The sequence below is a fragment of the Salminus brasiliensis genome, chromosome 24 (assembly GCF_030463535.1).
Source record: "Salminus brasiliensis chromosome 24, fSalBra1.hap2, whole genome shotgun sequence".
Classification (NCBI taxonomy): Eukaryota; Metazoa; Chordata; class Actinopteri; order Characiformes; family Bryconidae; genus Salminus; species Salminus brasiliensis.
The window spans coordinates 29,353,022-29,374,973 of record NC_132901.1 but is presented as its reverse complement, the minus strand read 5'-3'; the positions used below and the strand labels follow the sequence as shown (position 1 = coordinate 29,374,973).

The window sequence follows — 21,952 nt, the reverse complement described above, 5'->3', positions numbered from 1 at the left end:
TAGGGTCATGATGTTGATCTGCTCCAGAGAGTCCTATTCTATTGGCAGTACTTCTTCTCTACAGAGACTAGACAAGCTGTGTGTGTGTGTGTGTGTGTGTGTGTGTGTGTGTGTGTGTGTGTGTGTGTGTGTGTGTGTGCGCAACTTAGAGTAGCTGAATGCATTTATTAGAAGAGGTGTCCACAAACATTTCTCCGTTCTGTGACTGGATTGGATTAGACTGGACTGGGAATCACATGATTTGAAGGTAACTGGGAAGTGTGGTGTTGTTAAGATGGATTATTAAAGGTTCTCCACTCCACACTGACGAAATACTTAAAGTGCATGGTTCTAAAGAAAGTGGGGTCTGTGGACCCCTGGAGGTCCCTGACTAATAGCCACAGTGTCCACAGGTCAGTCTAGACCTAGATATGGGATCTGACCTAACATCACCGTGGGTCTGGAGCCTAAACCCAGAGAACCTCAGTGGAGCTGAATGGGGAATCATAAAACAGGAGGAACGTGGCAGATCAGCTCTTCAGCCAGGGCAGCTCCCAGCTCCCAGCTCCGCTGTCTGTCAGTTCTGAGCTCCAGGCGTGTAGAACAGAGGGAGGCTCCTGATCTGCTCCAGTGTTTATAAGGGTGACCGACAGCAATCGGCTCATTAACCTCAGCGGGGAGGTCACTCGGAGGAGAGTGGCCGTATTTGGACACGAGCTGCAGTGGAATATCACTGACCTAAAAAGGCTGGATGTGCTTAAAAAAGATCTGCAGTACCGGGGCCCGGGGGCGTGAGGGGTGTAGGAGGGGTGTAAGGGGGTTCCTCTGTAATTACAGTATACACTCACACACAAACGCACAGACTCTTGGTTCCGATTGATTGATTGGTTAAGAATTGACCGGGGAGTGAACTGTAGGACTGGGGGAGTAAACTGTAGGACTGGGGAGTGAACTGTAGGACTGGGGAGTGAACTGTAAGACTGGGAAGTGAACTGGGGGAGTGGCAAAGTGAACTGGGGGAGTGGCAAAGTGAACTGGGGCAGTGGCGGAGTGAACTGTAGGACTAAGGAGTAAACTGGGGGAGTGAACTGTAGGTCTGGGGGAGTGAACTGTAGGACTGGGAAGTGAACTGGGGAAGTGGCAAAGTGAACTGTAGGACTAAGGAGTAAACTGAGGGACTGGGGGAGTGAACTGTAGGACTGGGGGAGTGAACGGGGGAGTGGTGGAGTGAACTGGGCGAGTGAACTGTTGGACTGGGGGAGTGAATTAGGGGAGTGAACTGTAGGACTGGGGGAGTGGTGGAGTGAACTGGTGGAGTGAACTGGGGGAGTGAACTGTAGGACTGAGGGAGTGATTTTCCATGATTGCTTCAATACTGGTGTCTCTGGACGGTGCTCCACCTCTGTGCTGTAAGAGAGCGGTGGTCCATCACCCAAAGCTCCTCCCCTTTTCTCTCTCTCTTTCTCCCGCCTGTCCTCTCTCGCCCCATGTGTTCCCCGTTATGTGTGGAGGGCTCTTCTCAAGCGTTCTCAAGAGTTCACTGACACCGCTCCAAAGGGTTCTGCTGGACGGAATGAGAGCAGGGGAGCTGATCCACTGGACGTCAGATCTGCAGACCTCCAGAACCTTCAGTCTGATCTGATCTGATCTCCTGGGTAAGAAATCCTGTTTTAAACAAAGTGCTTCACTTCAATGAGGGTTAACGGGTGAATGCTGAATATCTGGCAACCCAAGGACTGACCGGTGTGTACAGTGAGCGGAGGGGCAGAGGAGCAGCTCCTGTGTTTTTCTCAGAGGTTTTGATCAGAGGAATGAAGATCAGACCCATGGTTGCCATGTCAACATTAATGTGTCTAAACACGTTGGACTCCCTGTCTGCAGTACTGATATTTATGGTGTTCACTCAGACATGGAAGTGGATCTCAAGGATTCAGGATTTATTTATTTAGATGTTGTTTATTTAATATACACTGATCAGCCATAACATTAGGACCAGTGAAGATGACTGATGAAGTGAAAAATATTATTAATCTTCATCTACAGTCTTGGTGTCTGATACCACAGGACACCGTGAGAGGTCTTGTGGAGTCTATGCCTCAGTGGGTCTGTTCTGGTGGCACAAGGGGGTCCTACTCAATATTAGGAAGGCGATGGAGAAGTTATATGTATGGAAGAACAATTCAGGTCCAGGAAGTAAAAAAACTCTGCCCCAGGATTTTGTTCCAACTGCCTGGGCAGCTCAGTGCAGCTTAGCTGATTTTTTAACGTAACTTAGCTTAGCTGCAGCAGAGCTGCCCAGGCAGTTGGAACAAAATCCTGGGGCGGATTTTTTTTACTTCCTGGACCTGAATTGTTCGTCTCTAATATATAAATACAAATTTTCATGTCACTCAAAATATTCTATTATCTTATTATACACAGACCCTTTAACATCACAGCTCCGCCCCCTTCACCCAGACAAGCACCGAAGCTCTTTAAAGGCTGCTTTCCCTGCAGAGCAGCTGGGACAGTAACAGTGAGGTCATCTGTGATGGAAACACTTTAATCCTGTGACAGGTTTCATGACTGGTCAGCCAGCCGGACCAGAGGTCACTCACTGGCCACAGTGGAGCCACTGCCTTACTGTTGTAAAACAAACCCAGGCTCATTAAAGCGTCCGAGAGACGAGTCGGCATCAGATCCTGAGTCAGTCTGCTGAACAGAAAGGTTCTATATAGTCCTGAGAATGGGCTCTTCTGCTCCTAACCACAGCGGAACCCTTATAGGTGGTATACAGAACCATCAACAAGGTTTCCACTGAAGTGTGGAGTGGTTGCTCAGCTAGGGAACTGAACCCTAGTCTGCCACAGGGAGGCAGTGTTGTCAGTCAATCAGTCAGTCAGTCTGCCAGTCTGTCTGTCAGTCAGTCAGTCAGTCAGTCAGTCAGTCAGTCATTCATTCATTCATTCATTCAGTCAGTCAGTCATTCATTCAGTCATTCATTCAGTCAGTCAGTCATTCATTCAGTCATTCATTCAGTCAGTCAGTCATTCAGTCAGTCATTCATTCAGTCAGTCAGTCATTCAGTCAGTCAGTCAGTCGGTCAGTCATTGAGTCAGTCATTGAGTCAGTCTGTCAGTCATTGAGTCAGTCAGTCAGTCAGTCATTCATTCATTCATTCAGTCTGTCAGTCTGTCAGTCAGTCAGTCTGTCAGTCAGTCAGTCTGTCAGTCAGTGAATCTGCCTCCTCTAGGTCGGCCCGGTCTGGTGATAATAATAGATATTTTTTGTGATAGGGGCTCTTTAAGCGTTTCCCATTAAAGGAAGCCGTGCCTCTTTATGAGGGAATCTGACTGTAGTGGGTTTGAAGAGGCTTGCTGATACATTTACGACTCGCTGACCTTCTGCTGGACTAGCCTGTAAATGCTAATCCCAGCTTTTAGCCCCATATAAACCCTTGAGCCTGTGATTCGGCTCCAGTGGGGTTTTATTAGCTGGTAGATCAATTGACTGGCCGACTGCCTAAAACCAGAAACGTCCGTTATTTCTAAGCCTGCTGTGTCCAGAAGGGCTGTGGATGGTTTGTTGGGATGAAGAAGGCTGGAGAAGGTCACTCTGAGGCCTCTTGGGCCTCGACTTATTCTGTATGATTTTGGAAATCCTGAAGGCTCGTTTGGGCAGTTAATCAGGCATTAATTTGCCCATTAGCACTGACTTAGCCATGGAGCATGAACTTAGCATGGGCTCAAATGGGCTTCTTGCTGGGAATGTGTTTATTATAGTGTGTATTGTTTAGCACTTTCACATCCACCTCTGTCCTCCTGGAGTCTTTGATTGACAGCTCTGCTACGATCGGGGGGGCGGGGTGTTTGCTTAGCCACTACACTGGCACACAGCTCTCAGAGCCACTCTGAGTTTAACTGTTACTGCACCAGTTTAACCCCAGAATGAGACCACAGAAACCACAGAAACCACAGAAACCACTACCAGCAGGCATCCATACAGAGCACTGCAGCATGCAGGTGAGAGAGTGGTTTCAGGCTGTAGTGCTGCCGTGCAGCTGATGGAGCTGTGGAGCTGATGTGTGGAGAGCAGAAGAGCAGCACTGCAGACAGTGAAGGACAGCAGAACTGCTTCAGGATTTCTATTTGCAGAGTCCAACACTGACCAGCAGGTGACCAGCAGGTGGCGCCAGTTGAATGTTGGCTGTTTTTGCTGCATAAAGTCACATGATTGTCGTAACTGAACCTCAGAGGCTGGTCGAGAGAGCTCTCTCTCTCTTAAAGGCCTAATGAGTAGCAAGAGTTACACTGAAGAATGAACCTCAGCCATCTGCAGTTTATTAACCCTTTAAAGTGTCACAGCCTGTGTGTGTGTGTGTGTGTGTGTGCAGGTGAGGGTGAGGCAGTGCAGGTGAGGGTGAAGCAGTGCAGGTGAGGGTGAGGCAGTGCGGTGAGGGTGAAGCCGTGCAGGTGAGGGTGAAGCCGTGCAGGTGAGGGTGAGGCAGTGCGGTGAGGGTGAAGCCGTGCAGGTGAGGGTGAAGCCGTGCAGGTGAGGGTGAGGCCGTGCGGTGAGGGTGAAGCTGTGCAGGTGAGGGTGAGGGTAAAGCAGTGCAGGAGAGGCTGAAGCAGTGCAGGTGAGGGTGATGCAGTGCAGGTGAGGGTGAGGCAGTGCAGGTGAGGCTGAAGCAGTGCAGGTGAGGCTGAAGCAGTGCAGGTGAGGGTGAGGCCGTGCAGGTGAGGCTGAAGCAGTGAGGGTGAAGCAGTGCAGGTAAGGATGAGGCAGTGCAGGTGAGGGTGAGGCCGTGCAGGTGAGGGTGAAGCAGTGCAGGTGAGGATGAGGCAGTGCAGGTGAGGGTGAGGCCGTGCAGGTGAGGGTGATGCAGTGCAGGTGAGGGTGATGCAGTGCAGGTGAGGCAGTGCAGGTGAGGGTGAGGCCGTGCAGGTGAGGCTGAAGCAGTGCAGGTGAGGGTGAGGCCGTGCAGGTGAGGGTGAGGCCGTGCAGGTGAGGGTGAAGCAGTGCAGGTGAGGCTGAAGCAGTGCAGGTGAGGGTGAGGCCGTGCAGGTGAGGCTGAAGCAGTGCAGGTGAGGCTGAAGCAGTGCAGGTGAGGGTGAAGCAGTGCAGGTGAGGCCGTGCAGGTGAGGGTGAGGCCGTGCAGGTGAGGGTGAAGCAGTGCAGGTGAGGGTGAGGCAGTGCAGGTGAGGCAGTGCAGGTGAGGCTGAAGCAGTGCAGGTGAGGCTGAAGCAGTGCAGGTGAGGCTGAAGCAGTGCAAGTGAGGGTGATGGGTCTCCAGGTCTTGACTATGGTTACTTACACAGCATGGAGCCAATAGGTTCATGCTGATCTGCTCCAGAGAGTCCTATTCTATTGGCAGTACTTCTCTACAGGGACTAGACAAGCTGTGTGTTTGCACATCTGTTTCAGCAATGGGTGCAACTTTAATAGCTGAATGCATTAATTAGAAGGGGTGTCCACAAACATTTGGACATCTAGCATACATTTGGTCTGGGATGTTTCCTGTTGGACTGATTTGGACTCTTATTAAATCTTATTAAATTATGAAATCAGAACTGGAGAAGTTTGGAGGAGTGCTGAGTCCTCAGAGGAGCTCCTCCTGCTCCATCAGGATCTTCGTGGCTTGGTTCTCCTCATCCGTCCGTGCCCTCTTCCCTTTTTCCACCATGGCTGCACGGGGAGGGACTTAAATGGCAATGCGTCGGCGCTGACCCGTCAGAAGATGGAGAGCTCTGCTGGTCAGGGTGGAAAACAGCCTCCCTCTGTTTTGTTTGGAATGCTAGTTTACTGTTCAGAACCAAACACTGAATACCATTCCATCTAGAGAGAAGAGGGAACGGGCCGCTCTGCACCTCCAACCTAACGCGCCCAGCTCAGGCAGAGGAATGAAACCACCCTTCCTGAAAACCATTTTGGACCTCTGGTGAATTTATAGCACTTTTTATTTTGCCATAATGACCCAAATTCCATTTTTCCTAAAGTGGAATTTAGAGCGGTCTGTTTTTCCCAGCCCTGTGAACAGGTCAGCTGGAGTTCATGGTTTAGGTTCTGTACATACAGAACCAGCAGGCCTGTCTAGAACTGAAGCAGCTTTAATTAGTGAGATATTTGTGATCTTCATTAAACTCAACATTAAATTATCCTAAAGGTCCAAAAACAGGGCAATGATGCTGCAACCTCAGCACAAATGGGTTCTAAGTGCTAAAAAGGGTTCTTTGACTTGTAACAATGGTGGAACATATTTTGGTGCTATACAGAACCATCTAATTAAGGTTTTTATTAGGAATCCTTTTAACCAGTCAAGTAACAATTTATCATGGTTCTGCATAGAAACCTCTTACAGAACCTTGTGTGTATAGAAAAGAGAAAGTAAAAATCCCTCCCGGGTCAGTAATGGGCCTAAACATGAGCCCCATCTGGGCTGTACACTGCACAACGGGCCTAGATGGGACCTAAGTAAGTTTAGGGTGGGCTGTAACGATGGGGCTCATTTGGGAAGCCCAACTGGGTTCCAGTAACAACACATTCAAACCCACTCAGAGCCCATGCCCATCTGGAACCCACCTGGACCATGTTGCCCCCTGTGAGCTCCACATGAGCAGCTGCTGGGAGGAGGAAATGCCGTTTTCTCAGCTAGAGATGTTTGGTTTGAAGAACGTTGTGTGAATGTTCTGAATGTTGTAGTTTTGGTTCTGTCAAGTTTTCTGGAAGGATTTTTGTATTCCTTAATTCTGACAAAAGAGTCCAGGCTGTTCAGAACCGGGCCGCATGTCGAACAGTTCAGCGCGCTCCTCCTTTCAGCTGTGAGTGAAATAGTGGGGGAGTACCTGGCCCTCACTACAGGATGACCGGGGCCGAAGTTCGGTCAGAGCGAAGCATTGTGACGTCACATGTTACAGGAATAACGTTGCAGGAACGTTCTGAAAGTGTTACAGCCCAATCTAGAACCGCTTTAAAGCGCCGCAGAACGTTCCTGTAGTGTTCTCTGCTGGCTGGGTGTCCGGCGTGTCTGTGATGGTGTAGCTGCGTATCAATAAATCTGCTGATTATTAATGGAGTGACGGACTTTACCTCAGTCTCTCTGAAGTCTGGGTTAAGGCTCAGGCTGAGGCTCCGGCTGGTCTCTCTTGTCTATATTAGGGATTGTACGCAGCCTGCGCTTGCTGTGAGAGAAGCCGGGCTTCGCTGTTTAACGTCTTGGAAAGGCCAAAGATATTCTGAATGTTTTTTGACTGTGTGTGTGTGTGTGTGTGTGTGTGTGTGTGTGTGTGTGTGTGTTCTACCAGGTCTACCAGTGTTACAGTTCTTGGTCTAATAAGCAGAATTTCGTAGTATTTGGTGGTGTGTCTTTCTGTTTGCCTTACTGACAGTGGGCTACCATCTCACATCCAGCTAGCAACCACCTGGAACAGCATAGCAACCAACTAGCAACCACCTGGGTCAACATAGCAACTGAATAGCTTACCAACCATGTGGTACTGCCTTGCAACCACTTGGAACAGCATAAACTCCACCTAGCAACTGCACAGCAATAATGTGGAACAGTATAGTGACTGCCTAGCAACCACCTAGATATTGCTTATGTTGTAACACTTCAGTTCCTACATGTTCCTAGTTTGTAATGTCCCCTTTGTCTCCATTCAGGTCAGAACTCAGTAAATGGACCCCGTTGTAGATGACCCTAACAGACCCAGCCCTCTAGATGACCCTGGGGCTTGGTCAGGCTCTGATGACCCTGATGTTCCTAACTGCTCCCAGGATGAGGACTACTACAGGGAGACAGAGAGCGATACAGAGCCACAGGGCGACCAGGACACCTCGTCCTGCACTCTGGATCCCCACCTTGACCACGGGCCTGAGGGTCAACCAGCACAACACAACCCTGAGCCCACCTTCTCAGACTACTCCTTGGAGGACGACGGCCAAGGGTTGCTTGAGCAGAGCCCAGAACCTTGCCCAGTTCCTATTACTGGGGAGCAAAACGGCAGCTCTCCTGAAAGCAGCCCACTCTCAGAGTGTAGTGCCCACAATCAAGAAGACCACCAGCCCTCTGAATCAGGCTCTTCCTCGGCTGTAACCCCACCACGGCCCAGGAAGCAGTTGGCTCAAGAAGGTTTGGATTCCCTAGAGTCAGAAGACGAGGAGAAGGAGGGCAGAGGAGGAGGAGGGATAGAGGCTGCACCTCCCGCATCGTATGTCTCTGGTGGAATTCAAGCCCAGAGTGCTGAGCAGGCAGAGCAGTGGGGTGCTGCTTCCCTCCCTGAGACCAGCAGAGCCAGCAGAGCCAGCAGACAGCGGGCAAGACACTCATGTAAGTCCAACTGTCTCTCTCTCCCTCTCTCTCTCTACCACTCTACCTCTCTCTGTCTATCTTACTCTCTCATCAGGCTGTTTTAGGGGCCCAATCACTGCTCCTTTAGAGGCTCTCACTCGCTCTGCTCTTTCTCCTCTCTGAACTTCAGCGAACTAAAGGAGCTCAAATTAGAGAAAACGCAAATAATTAAATAAATGCTTTATGAAATGTATAAGCTCTTACTTTAAAAAGCAGCTTTTTAATGAAGTACCACTGGTAGACCTGTCTGCTTGTGACTGGTTTGTTGTGGCTTTCCAAAAGCAGCCTGAAGACGTACGAGAAGAAGCCCGTTCCTCACGCCCACCTTCAGCACAGGCTTTATTAGGCTTTGCGTTTTCACTCTAGTGGCCCGCGGGTCTCATTAAGCTGCTGAGTGATATATGAACAAATCCCTCGTGAGCTCCCGGGAAGTTTACATGATGAAGAACTCGGATCGTTTTGCATTTGCTTCTGCTCTGGAATCCTAAAAGCCTGCGTGTGATGAAAGCTGGAGGAGGGCCAGCATTTCTCTCAGAACCCTTTACCTCCAGTAAATGAGATTTGGGTTCAGGTGAGGCAAAGCCAGGCTTTAAGAGCAGTTTCTATCGGTCTATGTCCAGCAGTGGTCTGCAGAGGTTTGACAGACACCAGCATGTGTCTGTGGTGGTTTGTCATCTGATCTTCCTCGGCTTGGAGCCCTGGATCCATTGCAAAGGGTACACCTCAGTCCCCCAGTCACTCTTGCTCGCTCGCTCTCTCTCTCTGTCCCCCACCCTACCACGCGTCCAAGGTTAGCGCTGCTGCTGTTAGCATGGAGACCCACTTTAGCCTGAGGATTTTGTGGCACCTTGTAATGGTTGCACTCCTAAAAAGGATGCAGGTGCTCAGGCCTCCTGCTAAGCCAAGTTCAGGTATCTGGAACGTAGCGGCAGACCCAGCAGGTGTACAGATGTGTGTCTCAGGGATTTCTTATATTGTGCCCAACAAATGTGACATGACCAGCTGCTCTAGTAGAGACAGGATGACCGTGAATTCATCCCCTGACCATATGCTCAGACTAGTTTTCTCAGATTGTGGTCATGTTTCCTCCTGGAGTTCCTGGTTGCATCACTGAGCAGAGAAAAGCAGCCAGGCCAAGAACAACCAACTATTTAAATGCTGTCAGCCGTCTATTTATTCCAGTCAATCAACGTTTATTTTCACTCTGAAGTTCTCTGAGGATGGCCGTCATTTCCAGTTCGAGCTAAATTTACAGCTTAAAATGATGCAGAACAATAAAAACTAAAATGCTACATTTAATAACTTTGAAAGTCATGCTGGTATTGTTTGCATTGGAGGTAATAAATGAAGTCCAAAACGTTTCTAAATGGCATTTTTTTATATGTCCATCCAAACCCCACTCACCCCCTCTACCACCCTTAGGCCTCAGACGGAGTGAGGGGCAGTCCGAGAAGCATCTGAAGGAGGCTAAGTCCAAGTGTAAACGCATCGCTCAGCTTTTGACAGCCGCACCCAACCCCGAGAGCAGGGGAGTGTTGATGTTCAAGAAGCGCCGACAGAGAGCCAGGAAATTCACACTGGTGAGCTACGGCACACGAAAGCCAGAGGACGACGGTTTCGAAGACGAGTACGGATTTGAAGAGGACAGCACGGGACAGGACTTTAGATATTCCCTTCAAGCAACAAGTGATTCTGAGTTTGACGAAGATTACAGCTTCCATGTTCAGGGTCAAGGTGCTGCTTTAAACATCTACTACGACTACCAACCACAGGAAGGAGGAATATCACCACTGGGATATTATAACTGGGAAAAAATGGAGCACCTTCCACAGACGAAAGGCAAAGGAGTCATGATGTTCGCCCAGCGGCGCCAAAGGATTGACGAAATTACTGCGCAACATGAGGAGATGAGGCAACAGGGCTTACCAGTGGAAGCCTTTGTGGAAACTGAGACTTCTACACCTTCAAAGCCTGCCTTCCTCCCAGAGGAAAGCGCTCCAGTCCAGCACGAAGTCAGGCAGCAACTGCAGTATCAGGAACAGCAATATCAGCAGCAGATGTTCCAGCCGCCAAACACTGGGATAAATGGTCTAGATGCCTACCAGATGTCTTCTGTGTCCAAATCCCTTGTGTCCAACAGAACCGCCAAACCATTCCTTAGCGGTCCAACTCAGTCCCCAACGACCTATTCTCCTGTCAAAGGCGTCTCAAGCCCGATCCCGAAGAAACCCGACAACATCTTTAAAGTTCCTGTCCCGGTAAACACAAGCCCACAAGTGTGGTCACCCACAGGTGACATCATTGCCTCTCGTGATGAACGCATTGCAGTACCAGCGATCAAGACAGGAATTCTCCCAGAAGCAAAAAAGAGAGGGGCAAATAAAACCAGAGACGTTCCTCCAGAAGAAGACTATCTCAGTCTTGGTGCAGAAGCCTGCAATTTCATGCAACCGCCAACAATCAGGCAAAAAAATCCTCCACCCGTCCTTCCAAAGCCCACCATCAATCCAGCATGCCCACCGTGGTCTTCAGAGGGCCGTGTCCCTCGCAGTGCCCGTCCAGCATCAAGTCCTGCCCCTGCTCAGCAAAACTGGGCTCCACCTCAACCTCAGCCAGCTACCAAACCCTGGGCACCACCACCAACTCAGCCAGTGCCACAGCAGCATATGTCTGGGTGGGTGCCATCCACCCCATCAGCTTCCTATCAGCCTACCTGGCCTTCAGAACCACAGCAGACATCAGTGAGTATCAAGACCCCAACTACACCCCATGCAACTCCCTCACAGTCGAAGATCCCGTGGACGATGGCTCAGAATGATGCCAATTCTGTGTCTTCTTGTCCACCCAAACGAGGGAACGCCTACCTCCATGCATCCAAGGCTCCACCAGCTTCTCCAAGGGGGCACGCCTCAGAAACCGGTCTCTCTGATGGGCCGGTCCTCAAAGGAAAAGGTGCAGAACTTTTTGCCAGGCGACAGTCCCGTATGGAGAAGTTTGTGGTTGACGCTGAGACTGTGCAGGCCAACAGAGCCAGACCCCCCTCACCCACACTCTCCATGCCGAGCACCTGGAAGTATTCCCCCAATGTCCGGGCCCCTCCTCCGGTGTCCTACAATCCCATTGTGTCCCCTTTCTACCCTCTCGCAGCACAGAAGCAAGCCCCTCCTGCAAGTAGCCCCAATGCAAAGTCCAAAGCAACCCAAGAGAAGCCCAAAGCAACACCCAAGCATCTCAGTGTCGTGGATGTCATGAAACACCAGCCATACCAGCTGGACACCTCACTCTTCACCTATAACTCCATCCCAGAAGTGAAGGGTACAAGTCCCAAAACATCCCCTGTGCCCCCTCTAGAGTCCAAGCGACCCCCTTCCCTCACCCCTAGCCATCTCCAACCCACCTTTTCCGCTCATTTCCCATCCCCTACCCTGTCCCCTTCTCCAGTCCCATCTTCTGGAAGTGCCCAGTCACTTAAACAAAGTGCTGCTGCCAAACCTGGTGGTCCGGTGAGTGTTCCCTATCCCTTTGTCCGTCAGCCTGCTCCGGCTGAGGCTGCTCCTGCCACACAGCCCTCACATGGGAAACTACCAGCAACACCAGGCTCGCATGATGGCCCGAGCAGCAAAGTGTCCTCCGGCTCTTCCACTCCTCTCCCTGCTAGCACTGCTGGGATCGCTTCTTCTTCCTCTTTCCCTCTCAATAGTGAAGTTGTCTCGAGACATGCCTTGCCCGTCGCCCCCCGGCCTAAGTTCTCTGCAAAAAAGGCCGCCATTGGCGGCAAGCAGTGGAAACCAGTGGCACTGCAGCACTAAGCAAACAGAGGCCAGTGTTGATCATCGACCCTCACAGTTCAGTTCAGCCAGTGTAGCACGCATCTCTGAGCCGCTGCACAACAAGGGGGCGCTATACCTAAAATAAGGTTTTTACAAGCTGAGCTTGCAGATGTTGTATGTGTCCAGCTAATACTGCCACTGGGCTGTCCTGCAGTTAGAGCAGTGAGGATGCTGTGTGTCAGGCTGGTGTGTCAGACGTGCTGAGGGGAGGAAGTGAAGCTGAAGATGATTTTAATAAAAAGATATTAGGAATTTTAACGTCTGATTCGTCGGTTCTTCGTGTTTATTGCGACAGAGAGAGAGATTTCTCAGCGATCTCAGGAAACCAGCTACACTTGGTCGTCGGTCATTTCTTAATTTTCTGGTCTTCTTGTGTTTTCTTTGGCAGGATCGCCCCGCGAATACCGAGCACTTCTGTTTGTATGTGAAACATGTTGGAGTGAGGCTCGGGCGTCGGGGAGGAATGTCTGGGATCTGTATCGGCTAAAAAAGAACTGGTGGCAAAACATAAACATAGTGTTTGACTTTTGAAGCGTTAGGGAATTTGGTCTTTGGCCTCAATATTGGAGCATAAATGGGAATCTGGGAGAGAGAATTCCCAAATCTGACTGTATTCCAGACTAGCTGCTGCCGCTAGCGGGTGAGTGCAGACTGAGTGCTGCTGCATGGCGGACCGTTATTCCTGCTTTAGTAGACTCACCGACTTGTTGGGTATTTTGGTCTTTGGCTGATGTTCCTCCCATAAACGCTTTCTTTTATAGCAGCTGTTTAACAAGCTTTACAGAACGATGATCATCCCCTTCCACCTAATGATAAAGAGATGAAACATATTAATATGTTTAGCTTATAAAAAGACAATTCTTCCACACATGATGTCCAAAATAGTACCTGCCACTGCCAGAGGACTCGACAGGGGAGCGTCCTGAGATAATACACTCATCAGTGGAGTCTGATCAGCCTCCTCACACTGCAGCAAAGTCCTAAATTCACTTTATCATTTTTTATTTTTCATTTAAACACAAACATTTTTAATATAAAAGAACAAATGCTCTATGTTTGGGTAAATATTCAAATTTATGCAAATGAACTGCATCAAGGCCTTTGTACAGAAAGCACTGCCGCTGCTGTAGATGTAGTTTCATTAAAAGCTTCTATTTTATCTATTGCAAATGTTTGTGCCCCGTCCTACAGAGACCCCTCTATACATCAGATTACCAAATTTACTTCTTTACATTTATATCAATTAAATAATTATGTTAGTTATTTTACAGAATTTAAATTTGCAACAACAACAAAAAAAACAATAGATGTGTGCAAAAGTAATGGCACATGTAATTTATTTATTTATTTGTTTATTTAATGTGTGATTTCACCAAACGTTTGCATGAGATGATACATATTTATACGTCTGAATATGCGTGTGTTTGTGTATAGCTGTGTGTGTGTATGTGTGTATATGTTTGTGTGTGTATATATTTATGTGTGTGTGGGTGTGTGGGTGTGTGTGCGTGTGTGCGTGTGTGTGTGTGCAAACAAACATCACTGTTCTCATTAAGGCTGAGGGGGATTCTCCAGTGTTCTGTAAAGCTTGTCCAGCTGAGTGACCGGGGGTGCAGATAGGGTCTGGATGGGGGACGGGGTGGTTCTGATCCAGTTTTCAGTACAGAACCGTTTTTTGGTGTTTAATGATCTGTATGATCTGTATGGTCTGGAGCTGAATTGTAAATACTATTATGAGGATATGACCCCCAACCCCAAAACTGATCTCGCATACAATCAAAAAGTCACCCCCATTGCTAGAAACATTCGCTAGGAACACATCAATGGGCGGACTTTGAGTGTGTCAGTCAGTCTGTTTTCTCTGTTTGTTTAGTCTGTAGTGTTTTATCTTCTGGTGGACCTCTGTGTGGAGAACGTCATGCTGCTGTGCAGACAGGGTTATTTGGGGGTGGTTTGACCTACAGAACAGTCCAGCTGTAGTCCTGGTCAGCCCGGTGTTTTCCTGTTCCTCCTGATAGACTGACCTGGACTTTCTCTTCTCCTATTAAACGTCTCTCTCAGCTCTGTCTGCTCTCCTCTGTTCTGCTCCTTATCTCACTCACTTCCCTCACTGTCTGCAGCCTCACAGCCGGACACACACTGCTGTACACTGACCGGTCTCTGGCGGTCTCTGTACGCCCAGATTTACACTAATGGAATGATAGGAGCCTAACACTGGATAAACATTTCCCCTACACATCCCATATACCCTACATATCACATCCTATATACACCCTACACATCCTATATACACCCTACACATCACATCCTATATACACACACCCTACACATCCTATATACACCCTACACATCACATCCTATATACACCCTACACATCACATCCTATATACACCCTACACATCACATCCTATATACACCCTACACATCCTATATACACCCTACACATCACATCCTATATACACCCTACACATCCTATATACACCCTACACATCACATCCTATATACACCCTACACATCACATCCTATATACACCCTACACATCCTATATACACCCTACACATCACATCCTATATACACCCTACACATCACATCCTATATACACCCTACACATCCTATATAAACCCTACACATCACATCCTATATACACCCTACACATCACATCCTATATACACTCTACACATCACATCCTATATACACCCTACACATCACATCCTATATACACCCTACACATCACATCCTATATACACTCTACACATCACATCCTATATACACCCTACACATCACATCCTATATACACCCTACACATCACATCCTATATACACTCTACACATCACATCCTATATACACCCTACACATCACATCCTATATACACTCTACACATCACATCCTATATACACCCTACACATCACATCCTATATACACCCTACACATCACATCCTATATACACTCTACACATCACATCCTATATACACCCTACACATCACATCCTATATACACCCTACACATCCTATATACACCCTACACATCACATCCTATATACACCCTACACATCCTGTAGTAGACTGAATGGGCGGGGCTAAACTGCAGTAGGTTGAATGGGCGGGGCTAAACTGCAGTAGACTGGATGGGCGGGGCTAAACTGCAGTAGACTGAATGGGCGGGGCTAAACTGCAGTAGGTTGAATGGGCGGGGCTAAACTGCAGTAGACTGAATGGGCGGGGCTAAACTGCAGTAGGTTGAATGGGCAGGGCTAAACTGCAGTAGACTGAATTGGCAGGGCTAAACGGCAGTAGGCTGAATGGGCGGGGCTGAACTGCAGTAGGTTGAATGGGCGGGGCTAAACTGCAGTAGACTGAATGGGCGGGGCTAAACTGCAGTAGGTTGAATGGGCGGGGCTAAACTGCAGTAGACTTGATGGGCGGGGCTAAACTGCAGTAGGCTGAATGGGCGGGGCTAAACTACAGTAGACTGAATGGGCGGGGCTAAACTGCAGTAGACTGAATGGGCGGGGCTAAACTGCAGTAGACTGAATGGAGATAGAGGTTCTTTCCCTGTGTTCTGTCCTGCTGCTGCTGAGAGCTCAGTGCTGCTAAACGGACCGACGGTCTGCCTTCCACTGCAACAGAGCGCACCCCTTTCTAAACTTAGCAGCCCACCCTGTCTATCCCTGTCCCTGTAACACACTGCTCCTGCTTAGCAACCTGATAAGCCCCACACCTGCCCACCACCCAAGTGCCTTTACAAATAGGTAAGTGCTGACAACTCCCCTCAGACGCCCCCTGGTGGTGGAACGCTTGGCGCTATTCCTGTCTGGATGACATCACTGGATTTGAAGCCGCAGATCTTAATTCCAACACTGGCTTGCACCATGAGCTCACTAGCGCCACACTCTACACACAGGGTTCTTCAGGGGTTCTCTTCTACACAGAACCCTGACAACTAAACCATGTGAATAGTGTGTAATAGAGTTCCTCACACTGGTGGGAAACCTTTTATAGATGGAGCACCAAAAAGGGGTTCTCTGTTAAGTCATAGAACCCTTTTGTTTCCAGTGTTGTGAGGATATCACACTTTTGTCGTATTGGAAGTGAATAGAGCTCAAACTTCCTCCAGATCTCAGAGTGAGAGCTGAGCTCGGTCAGAGTCGGGGGTCCGGTGTGAGACTGAGCTCCACTGTAGAGAAACTGACCCACTCTGATCTCTGTACAGTGGAGGAGAACAGAAACAGGCGTCTGTCGCCATGACTACCACACAGATACAGCCCATAATTTATCTCCTATCCAAACCCACCAGTGCAGCTACACGAGTCTTCTGAGTTTTATATGGAATGATGATGATGATGATGATGATGAAGGTAAAATAGTGAATAGAGAATCTGAACTAATGCAGTTCTCTTTAGGGACTACTTTCTGTAGCCGCACTACACCCTGCAGCATGTATCCCTCCACCATTTTAATGATCTGATTTTAAAAGCAGGTTCTAGAGCCGAACTCTTCTCAGAACTCTGGTAGAACCGTGTCTCAGGCATCAGGCAGCGTCTTCATCACCATTAGGTGAAGAACTTTCTGTGAGGAGCTTTTATTAGAGCTTCAGACGTCTGCTTCCCTTCACCTCCACTGTAGAACCACAGCTCTGACTGGAGGAGCTTATCTAGAACCTCCACTGTAGAACCACAGCTCTGACTGGAGGAGCTTATCTAGAACCTCCACTGTAGAACCACAGCTCTGACTGGAGGAGCTTATCTAGAACCTCCACTGTAGAACTCCAGCTCTGACTGGGGGAGCTTATCTAGAACCTCCACTGTAGAACAGCTCTGACTGGGGGAGCTTATCTAGAACCGAGTGTCTCACACCACCAAACCCACCAAACCCACTGAACCCCCCCTCTGACTGAGTCTGTTCACTATCATTCGGTTAGTTTTGCTGCAGGATGACGTTACAGAGAGACGCCACATGAGGGCAGCAGAGGCTAAAACCTGTTTCCATGACGTCATGGAAACAGTGCATTCTCAAATCATTGATTATGTAGATTTAATCGACTAGTATTGAGATTTGAGTTGTTTCGCTGTTATGATAAAAATAAATGCAGATAATTTACACTTCATTTTAGGCTCATTTAAAACGGCTCTTTATAGAACCTTCAAAAAGTGTTCCACGATTGTTCCACTATTGTTGCAGGTCAGTACTATATAGAACCCTTGTTTAAAGAACTTCTTCAGGGGTTCTTTAATAAATGTAATGGTTTTACATTGAACCATAGAATGACTCAAAGAATCACCTGGTTGCTTAAATGGTTCATATGTGAGGGAAACCTTTTTAGATGGTTCTGTATAGCACCAGAAGGGTTCCACCACTGTTATGTGACATTTAATAAATGAATCATTTCCTAAAGAATCATAAGGCAACTGACTCCGAGTCGGTTCTGATGCCTGTTTCGTTTTCTCCTTGGTTCAGGTGTACAGCCGGAGCCGCTCCATGTCTTTGCCTCGCAGACTGTCCTCCGTGTCCACCCTGTCCCCAGTGTCCAGTCCAGGCTTCCACCCCAGCCGTGGACCCCTAGAGAGACACCTGTCCTGGGTGGAGCCCCCCCAGAAGCCCCCCAGTCCGTGGGAGGCTGCGGCCCGGAGCCCGCTGGGCCTGGTGGATGAAGCCTTCGGCCCACAGAGCGTCCAGCAGTCCGTCGCCGCCGGCGTCCACTCCGCCGCCCACAGGAAGTCACTCCCGGAGCCCCCGCTGGAATGGAAACGGCGTGTGTCTAACGACCCCATCCCTCCTTCACAAGCCACGCCCCCCACGCTGTCCGTCACGCTGCCCGTCAGGCCTTCTGCTCCAGCCCCGGAGAGGCTGATTGTGTACGGGCCTCCGTTCAGACCGGCCCAGCCTCTGACGATCGGCATCAGGTACACCGGGAGCAGCTCTCTGCCTCGGAACTTCACCCTCCAGTCCGGCAGCCTTCCTCCGCACAGAGTCAGCTGGAGAATGTAGAGAACTGTGGAACCTTTGGTTCTGTTCCTCCCCACACTGGTGTTTCAGCTCACATACACCCACACTACACAAGGTGCCTTCAAACAAAGCGTTTTGCATAGTACCGAAAAAGGGTTCTTTAACTGATGACCAAAGTGGAACCTTTGAAAACGAATCAGAACCGATTCAGATTCAGTGTCATAACGATTCAACAGGAGTCAATTCATGAATCATGAGAGTTATTAAAAGTGAGTACTGAAGAGAGGTTCTTTAACTCGTTACACTAGTGGAACCCTTTTCGGTGCTAGACAGAAGTATCTAGAACCCCTTCATTTAAAGTTTTGACCTTTTGCATGGATCTGTGGGTCATCAACATCATTGTACACTCTTAAAAAAGGCGCACTTTTGGTTCTCATAGGGAACCGTGTTTGTGAAAGAGATGAATGAGAGTGCTAAGACCCTTTTAAAGGCTTAAAGAACCTTTGGTTGATGTAACCAGTTCACTGAAAGGGGTTCTTCAGGGGTATCACTTAATGAATCCTTTGTAGCTTCTTGGTTTTAATGAGTGTGGTTCTATTTAGAAGCATTGTGCTTGCTAGAGAACCCTTGAAGAACCCTTTGGTAGGTGTGTACCATGAAGAACCTCTATTGCTGTTAAGAGCATTTAAGAGCAGTAACAGATAGAAATAGAAAAATCCAGGTCCAGAAAGGAGAAATCCGCCCCAGGCAGTTGGAACAGAATCCTGGTCCGGATTACTGCTTTCTGGACCTGGATTTGCCACCTCCAGTAATAGAAGCAGCCTGTTTTAGCAAAGGACGTAAACAGAGGCTAGAAAATGGTTCTAGTAAAAGCGGTTCAGGACTGGTTAGAGTCCATAAACCCACAGTCATGTGATTCGTGGAGCTCAAGGGAACATATGGGTTCTCGTAATGGTAGAGTAAGTGAATGTGAAGCGTTAATGGAGTTAGCATGTGTAGGTGTGTAGGACGCTTGTTGAACGCTAAAAGGATGTTAAGATGCACTGAGTCGCATTATAAGGCCTTCATGACCCCTGACCCAGCCAGGTGTCTGAACACCTGTATAGTGGGTCTGTTAAGAATCAGGGGGCAATGAGCGCAGGTTTGATCTCCGGTCACGATCTTCAGCTTTCCTCAGATAGTCTTTAGGTTGGGTTGACACGATCAGAGGAGCTGATCTTCTCTTCTCAGAGTTCTCCAGACTCTCAGTTTAGCCTCTTACTGCACTGTCTTCACTCTAAAGCCGTAAATCTGAGGCTCCTCCACAGTGCAGGTCCAACCCCTCACACTGCTGAATGAGCTGCTGCTGCTGCTGCACTGTTTTACACAATGTAGTGTGCGGTTTGGGACACAGCCGTAGCCTCAGAGGCTCCGTCCACATGCTTGTGTGTGTGTGTGTGTGTGTGTGTGTGACGGGTAGTAATTTCTGCTTCTCTGAACTCACTGATTCAGAAAAAGATGCACCGATTTTGCAGCGCACACTGGGGACACCTGCTGGTCAGACTGGTGTAAATGCACCTTGAAACAGCGTAAATGTTCCTAGCATTGTTTTATTGTTAAAGTCAGTTTTTAATGCATCATTCTGACACTTTAAACAACTGTTCGGGCTGTTGTGATATTCTGTAATCCTGGGTCTTGATTCACTTCATTTTGAGTTTGTTTTCGACACGTTGAAATATGATCAGACTGTTCAAATCGGGCACTTTAGTCCGAAACAGGCCGGGAGATGTGGGCATGCATGTTCAGCACGAGTGAGTGTGTGAGGAGCTACTGAGCGCCGAGACTGTTTACCATCACTGTTTCTTCACAGACACGGTTAATGTTGTTTTATTCTTCTCATTAAAACACGATACAACTCCACCCTAAGCGTAGCCTGCTGTTTTCATTAGCGCTGCGACCGCCTGTGTCCACTGCAGCTCCGCTCCATCAGAGCTTACTGAAGAACCTGCAAGGACATGTAACAGCAGTTAGAATGACACTCTATATCCAAAAGTTTGTGGACACCCCTTCTAATGAATGCATTCAGCAACTTTAAGCTGCACCCATTGCTGACACAGAGTTGGGAGTTGGGGAGTTGGGATGAGGTGGGGTGAGGTGGGGTGGTGATCGTCCAAGCATATGTCTTTGCTTTCTGAAGGCCAGTGGTGCTGTCATTGCTAGTGCCGCTGTAGTGGCAGTGCTAAAGTAGCACAGTAGCCTATCATGGCATTAGCTTAGGAGTAGTGTTACAGGCTGCCCTCTCTCTCAGACAATGTGAGAAGATCACTCTCAGCTCCAGCCTGGTCATTTAAGAGTCAGGGATTGAGCTAGCTGGGCTTTGCGTGGCTGAGCTGCCCTCAGGACTAGCAAATGCTCCGATACCTTAAATAGAACCTCCCTGTTTTAGCACTAAACACTGCAGCGGCCATAGAACCCAGAGGTGGCAAACCCTGCAAGTAAAAATCCACTCCCATTTTGTTCCAACTGACTGGATACTCCTGGATGCTTTGATGTTTCTAGATGATTGGTGTGGTATTCCAGGTGGTTTCTATGGTGTTACTAAGTGGTTGCTAAATGGGTTCTACAGTGTTGCTAGGTGACTGCTGTGGTGTTTCTATGCTTAGTTGCTTACGTAGGCAGTTGCTATGGGGTTGATAGGTAGTTGCTAGGTGTTTTCTGTAGGGCTGTGAGGTGGTTGCTAGGGTGTTGCTAAATGGTTTCTCTGGTACCCCATGTGGTTGGTTAGGTGTTACTAGTTCTGTATTTATTCTCAGAGGTGGCAAATCCAGGTCCAGAAAGTAAAAGACAGTTCCAGACAGTTCCGGGTGGAGTTTTATTTTCTGGACCTAGATTGGTCTCCTCTGACAGAACCCCGCAGGGAAGCAGCAGAGAAGTTCAGCCATGTTGAATCAGACCTCAGAGACACCAGTTAATTCTTCAGCTGACGGACCAGCGCAGGACCAGTGAGCACCCGGGCCTCCAGCTGTCTTATGCTTGGATGGTTCTGGATGTTCTGGAGTGAAATTCTGCGTTAGAGAAGAGATGAAAAACAAGTATCTCCCCAAAGCTGAAGCTGGTTCTGGGGAGCTTTTTACTCTGACTGTCCTCAGCACCCAGCTGACCCCTGAGACTACTGGTCATTCTTACTATTCCTGATCTGAACCAACCAAAACTACTCTGGATAATATAGGGATGGCATAGCGACACCAAGACAACCACTTGTATATTTGGGCTTGTGCCAAAGTTTATATCAGCTAGGGGAAGAACTGAAGACCCCCTGGCTGTACATCTTGGACCACAGGGCTGTTTGAGACCCGTGGCTCTAGTGGACTTGTTTATGTGGTGTCTGACACTGTAGGACTTGCTGTGTGGACACAATCCAGACCCCCAACTGGGAACTGGTGCTGATTTCGCTGTGGTTCACAGTTTTGTCCATTGTTCTCTGTTGAATTAGATCATTACACCACAGATTACACCCCCCCACAACCACCCTACCCCCCCACCTGGCTACACACGTCTTCAGGCATTACCCACCCAATTCTGCCCAACACCCCCATCCCCATTCTCCTGTCCTCAGCCAGCTAGTGGCATTGTGAGGGCTCGGGGTGTTGAACACGGGCTAAAATTAGCCCATTGATGTAAGCTGGCATTCCAACCCTCGACCCCCCACCCACATCTCCCCCGTTGTCCCACACTGGGTCAAGAGAAGACAGGGTGAGAAAGGAGACTCGGTCTGGATCGAACTGCCCAGGGTGACCCTTTACCTTCCCTCAGAACCTCCAAGTGCAAGCCGAGACACACGTCTGCAGGTAAGGAACGCACTTCACTCGAAGCTCTTCAGGGGTTTGAGAAGTTCT

The 21,952-nt window shown here is 48.8% G+C and overlaps 1 protein-coding gene across 1 annotated transcript; it reads left to right on the top strand.

The window, feature by feature from the left end:
- The first annotated feature begins 1,487 nt into the window (after positions 1-1,487).
- Positions 1,488-19,976, top strand: synpo2b (synaptopodin 2b). Its single transcript, XM_072669939.1, has 4 exons — positions 1,488-1,634; positions 7,618-8,284; positions 9,728-11,808; positions 17,589-19,976. Exons 2-4 carry the CDS (start codon positions 7,633-7,635, stop codon positions 18,117-18,119), a joined length of 3,264 nt encoding a protein of 1,087 aa, XP_072526040.1. The 5' UTR covers positions 1,488-1,634; positions 7,618-7,632; the 3' UTR covers positions 18,120-19,976.
- The last annotated feature ends 1,976 nt before the right edge of the window (positions 19,977-21,952 follow it).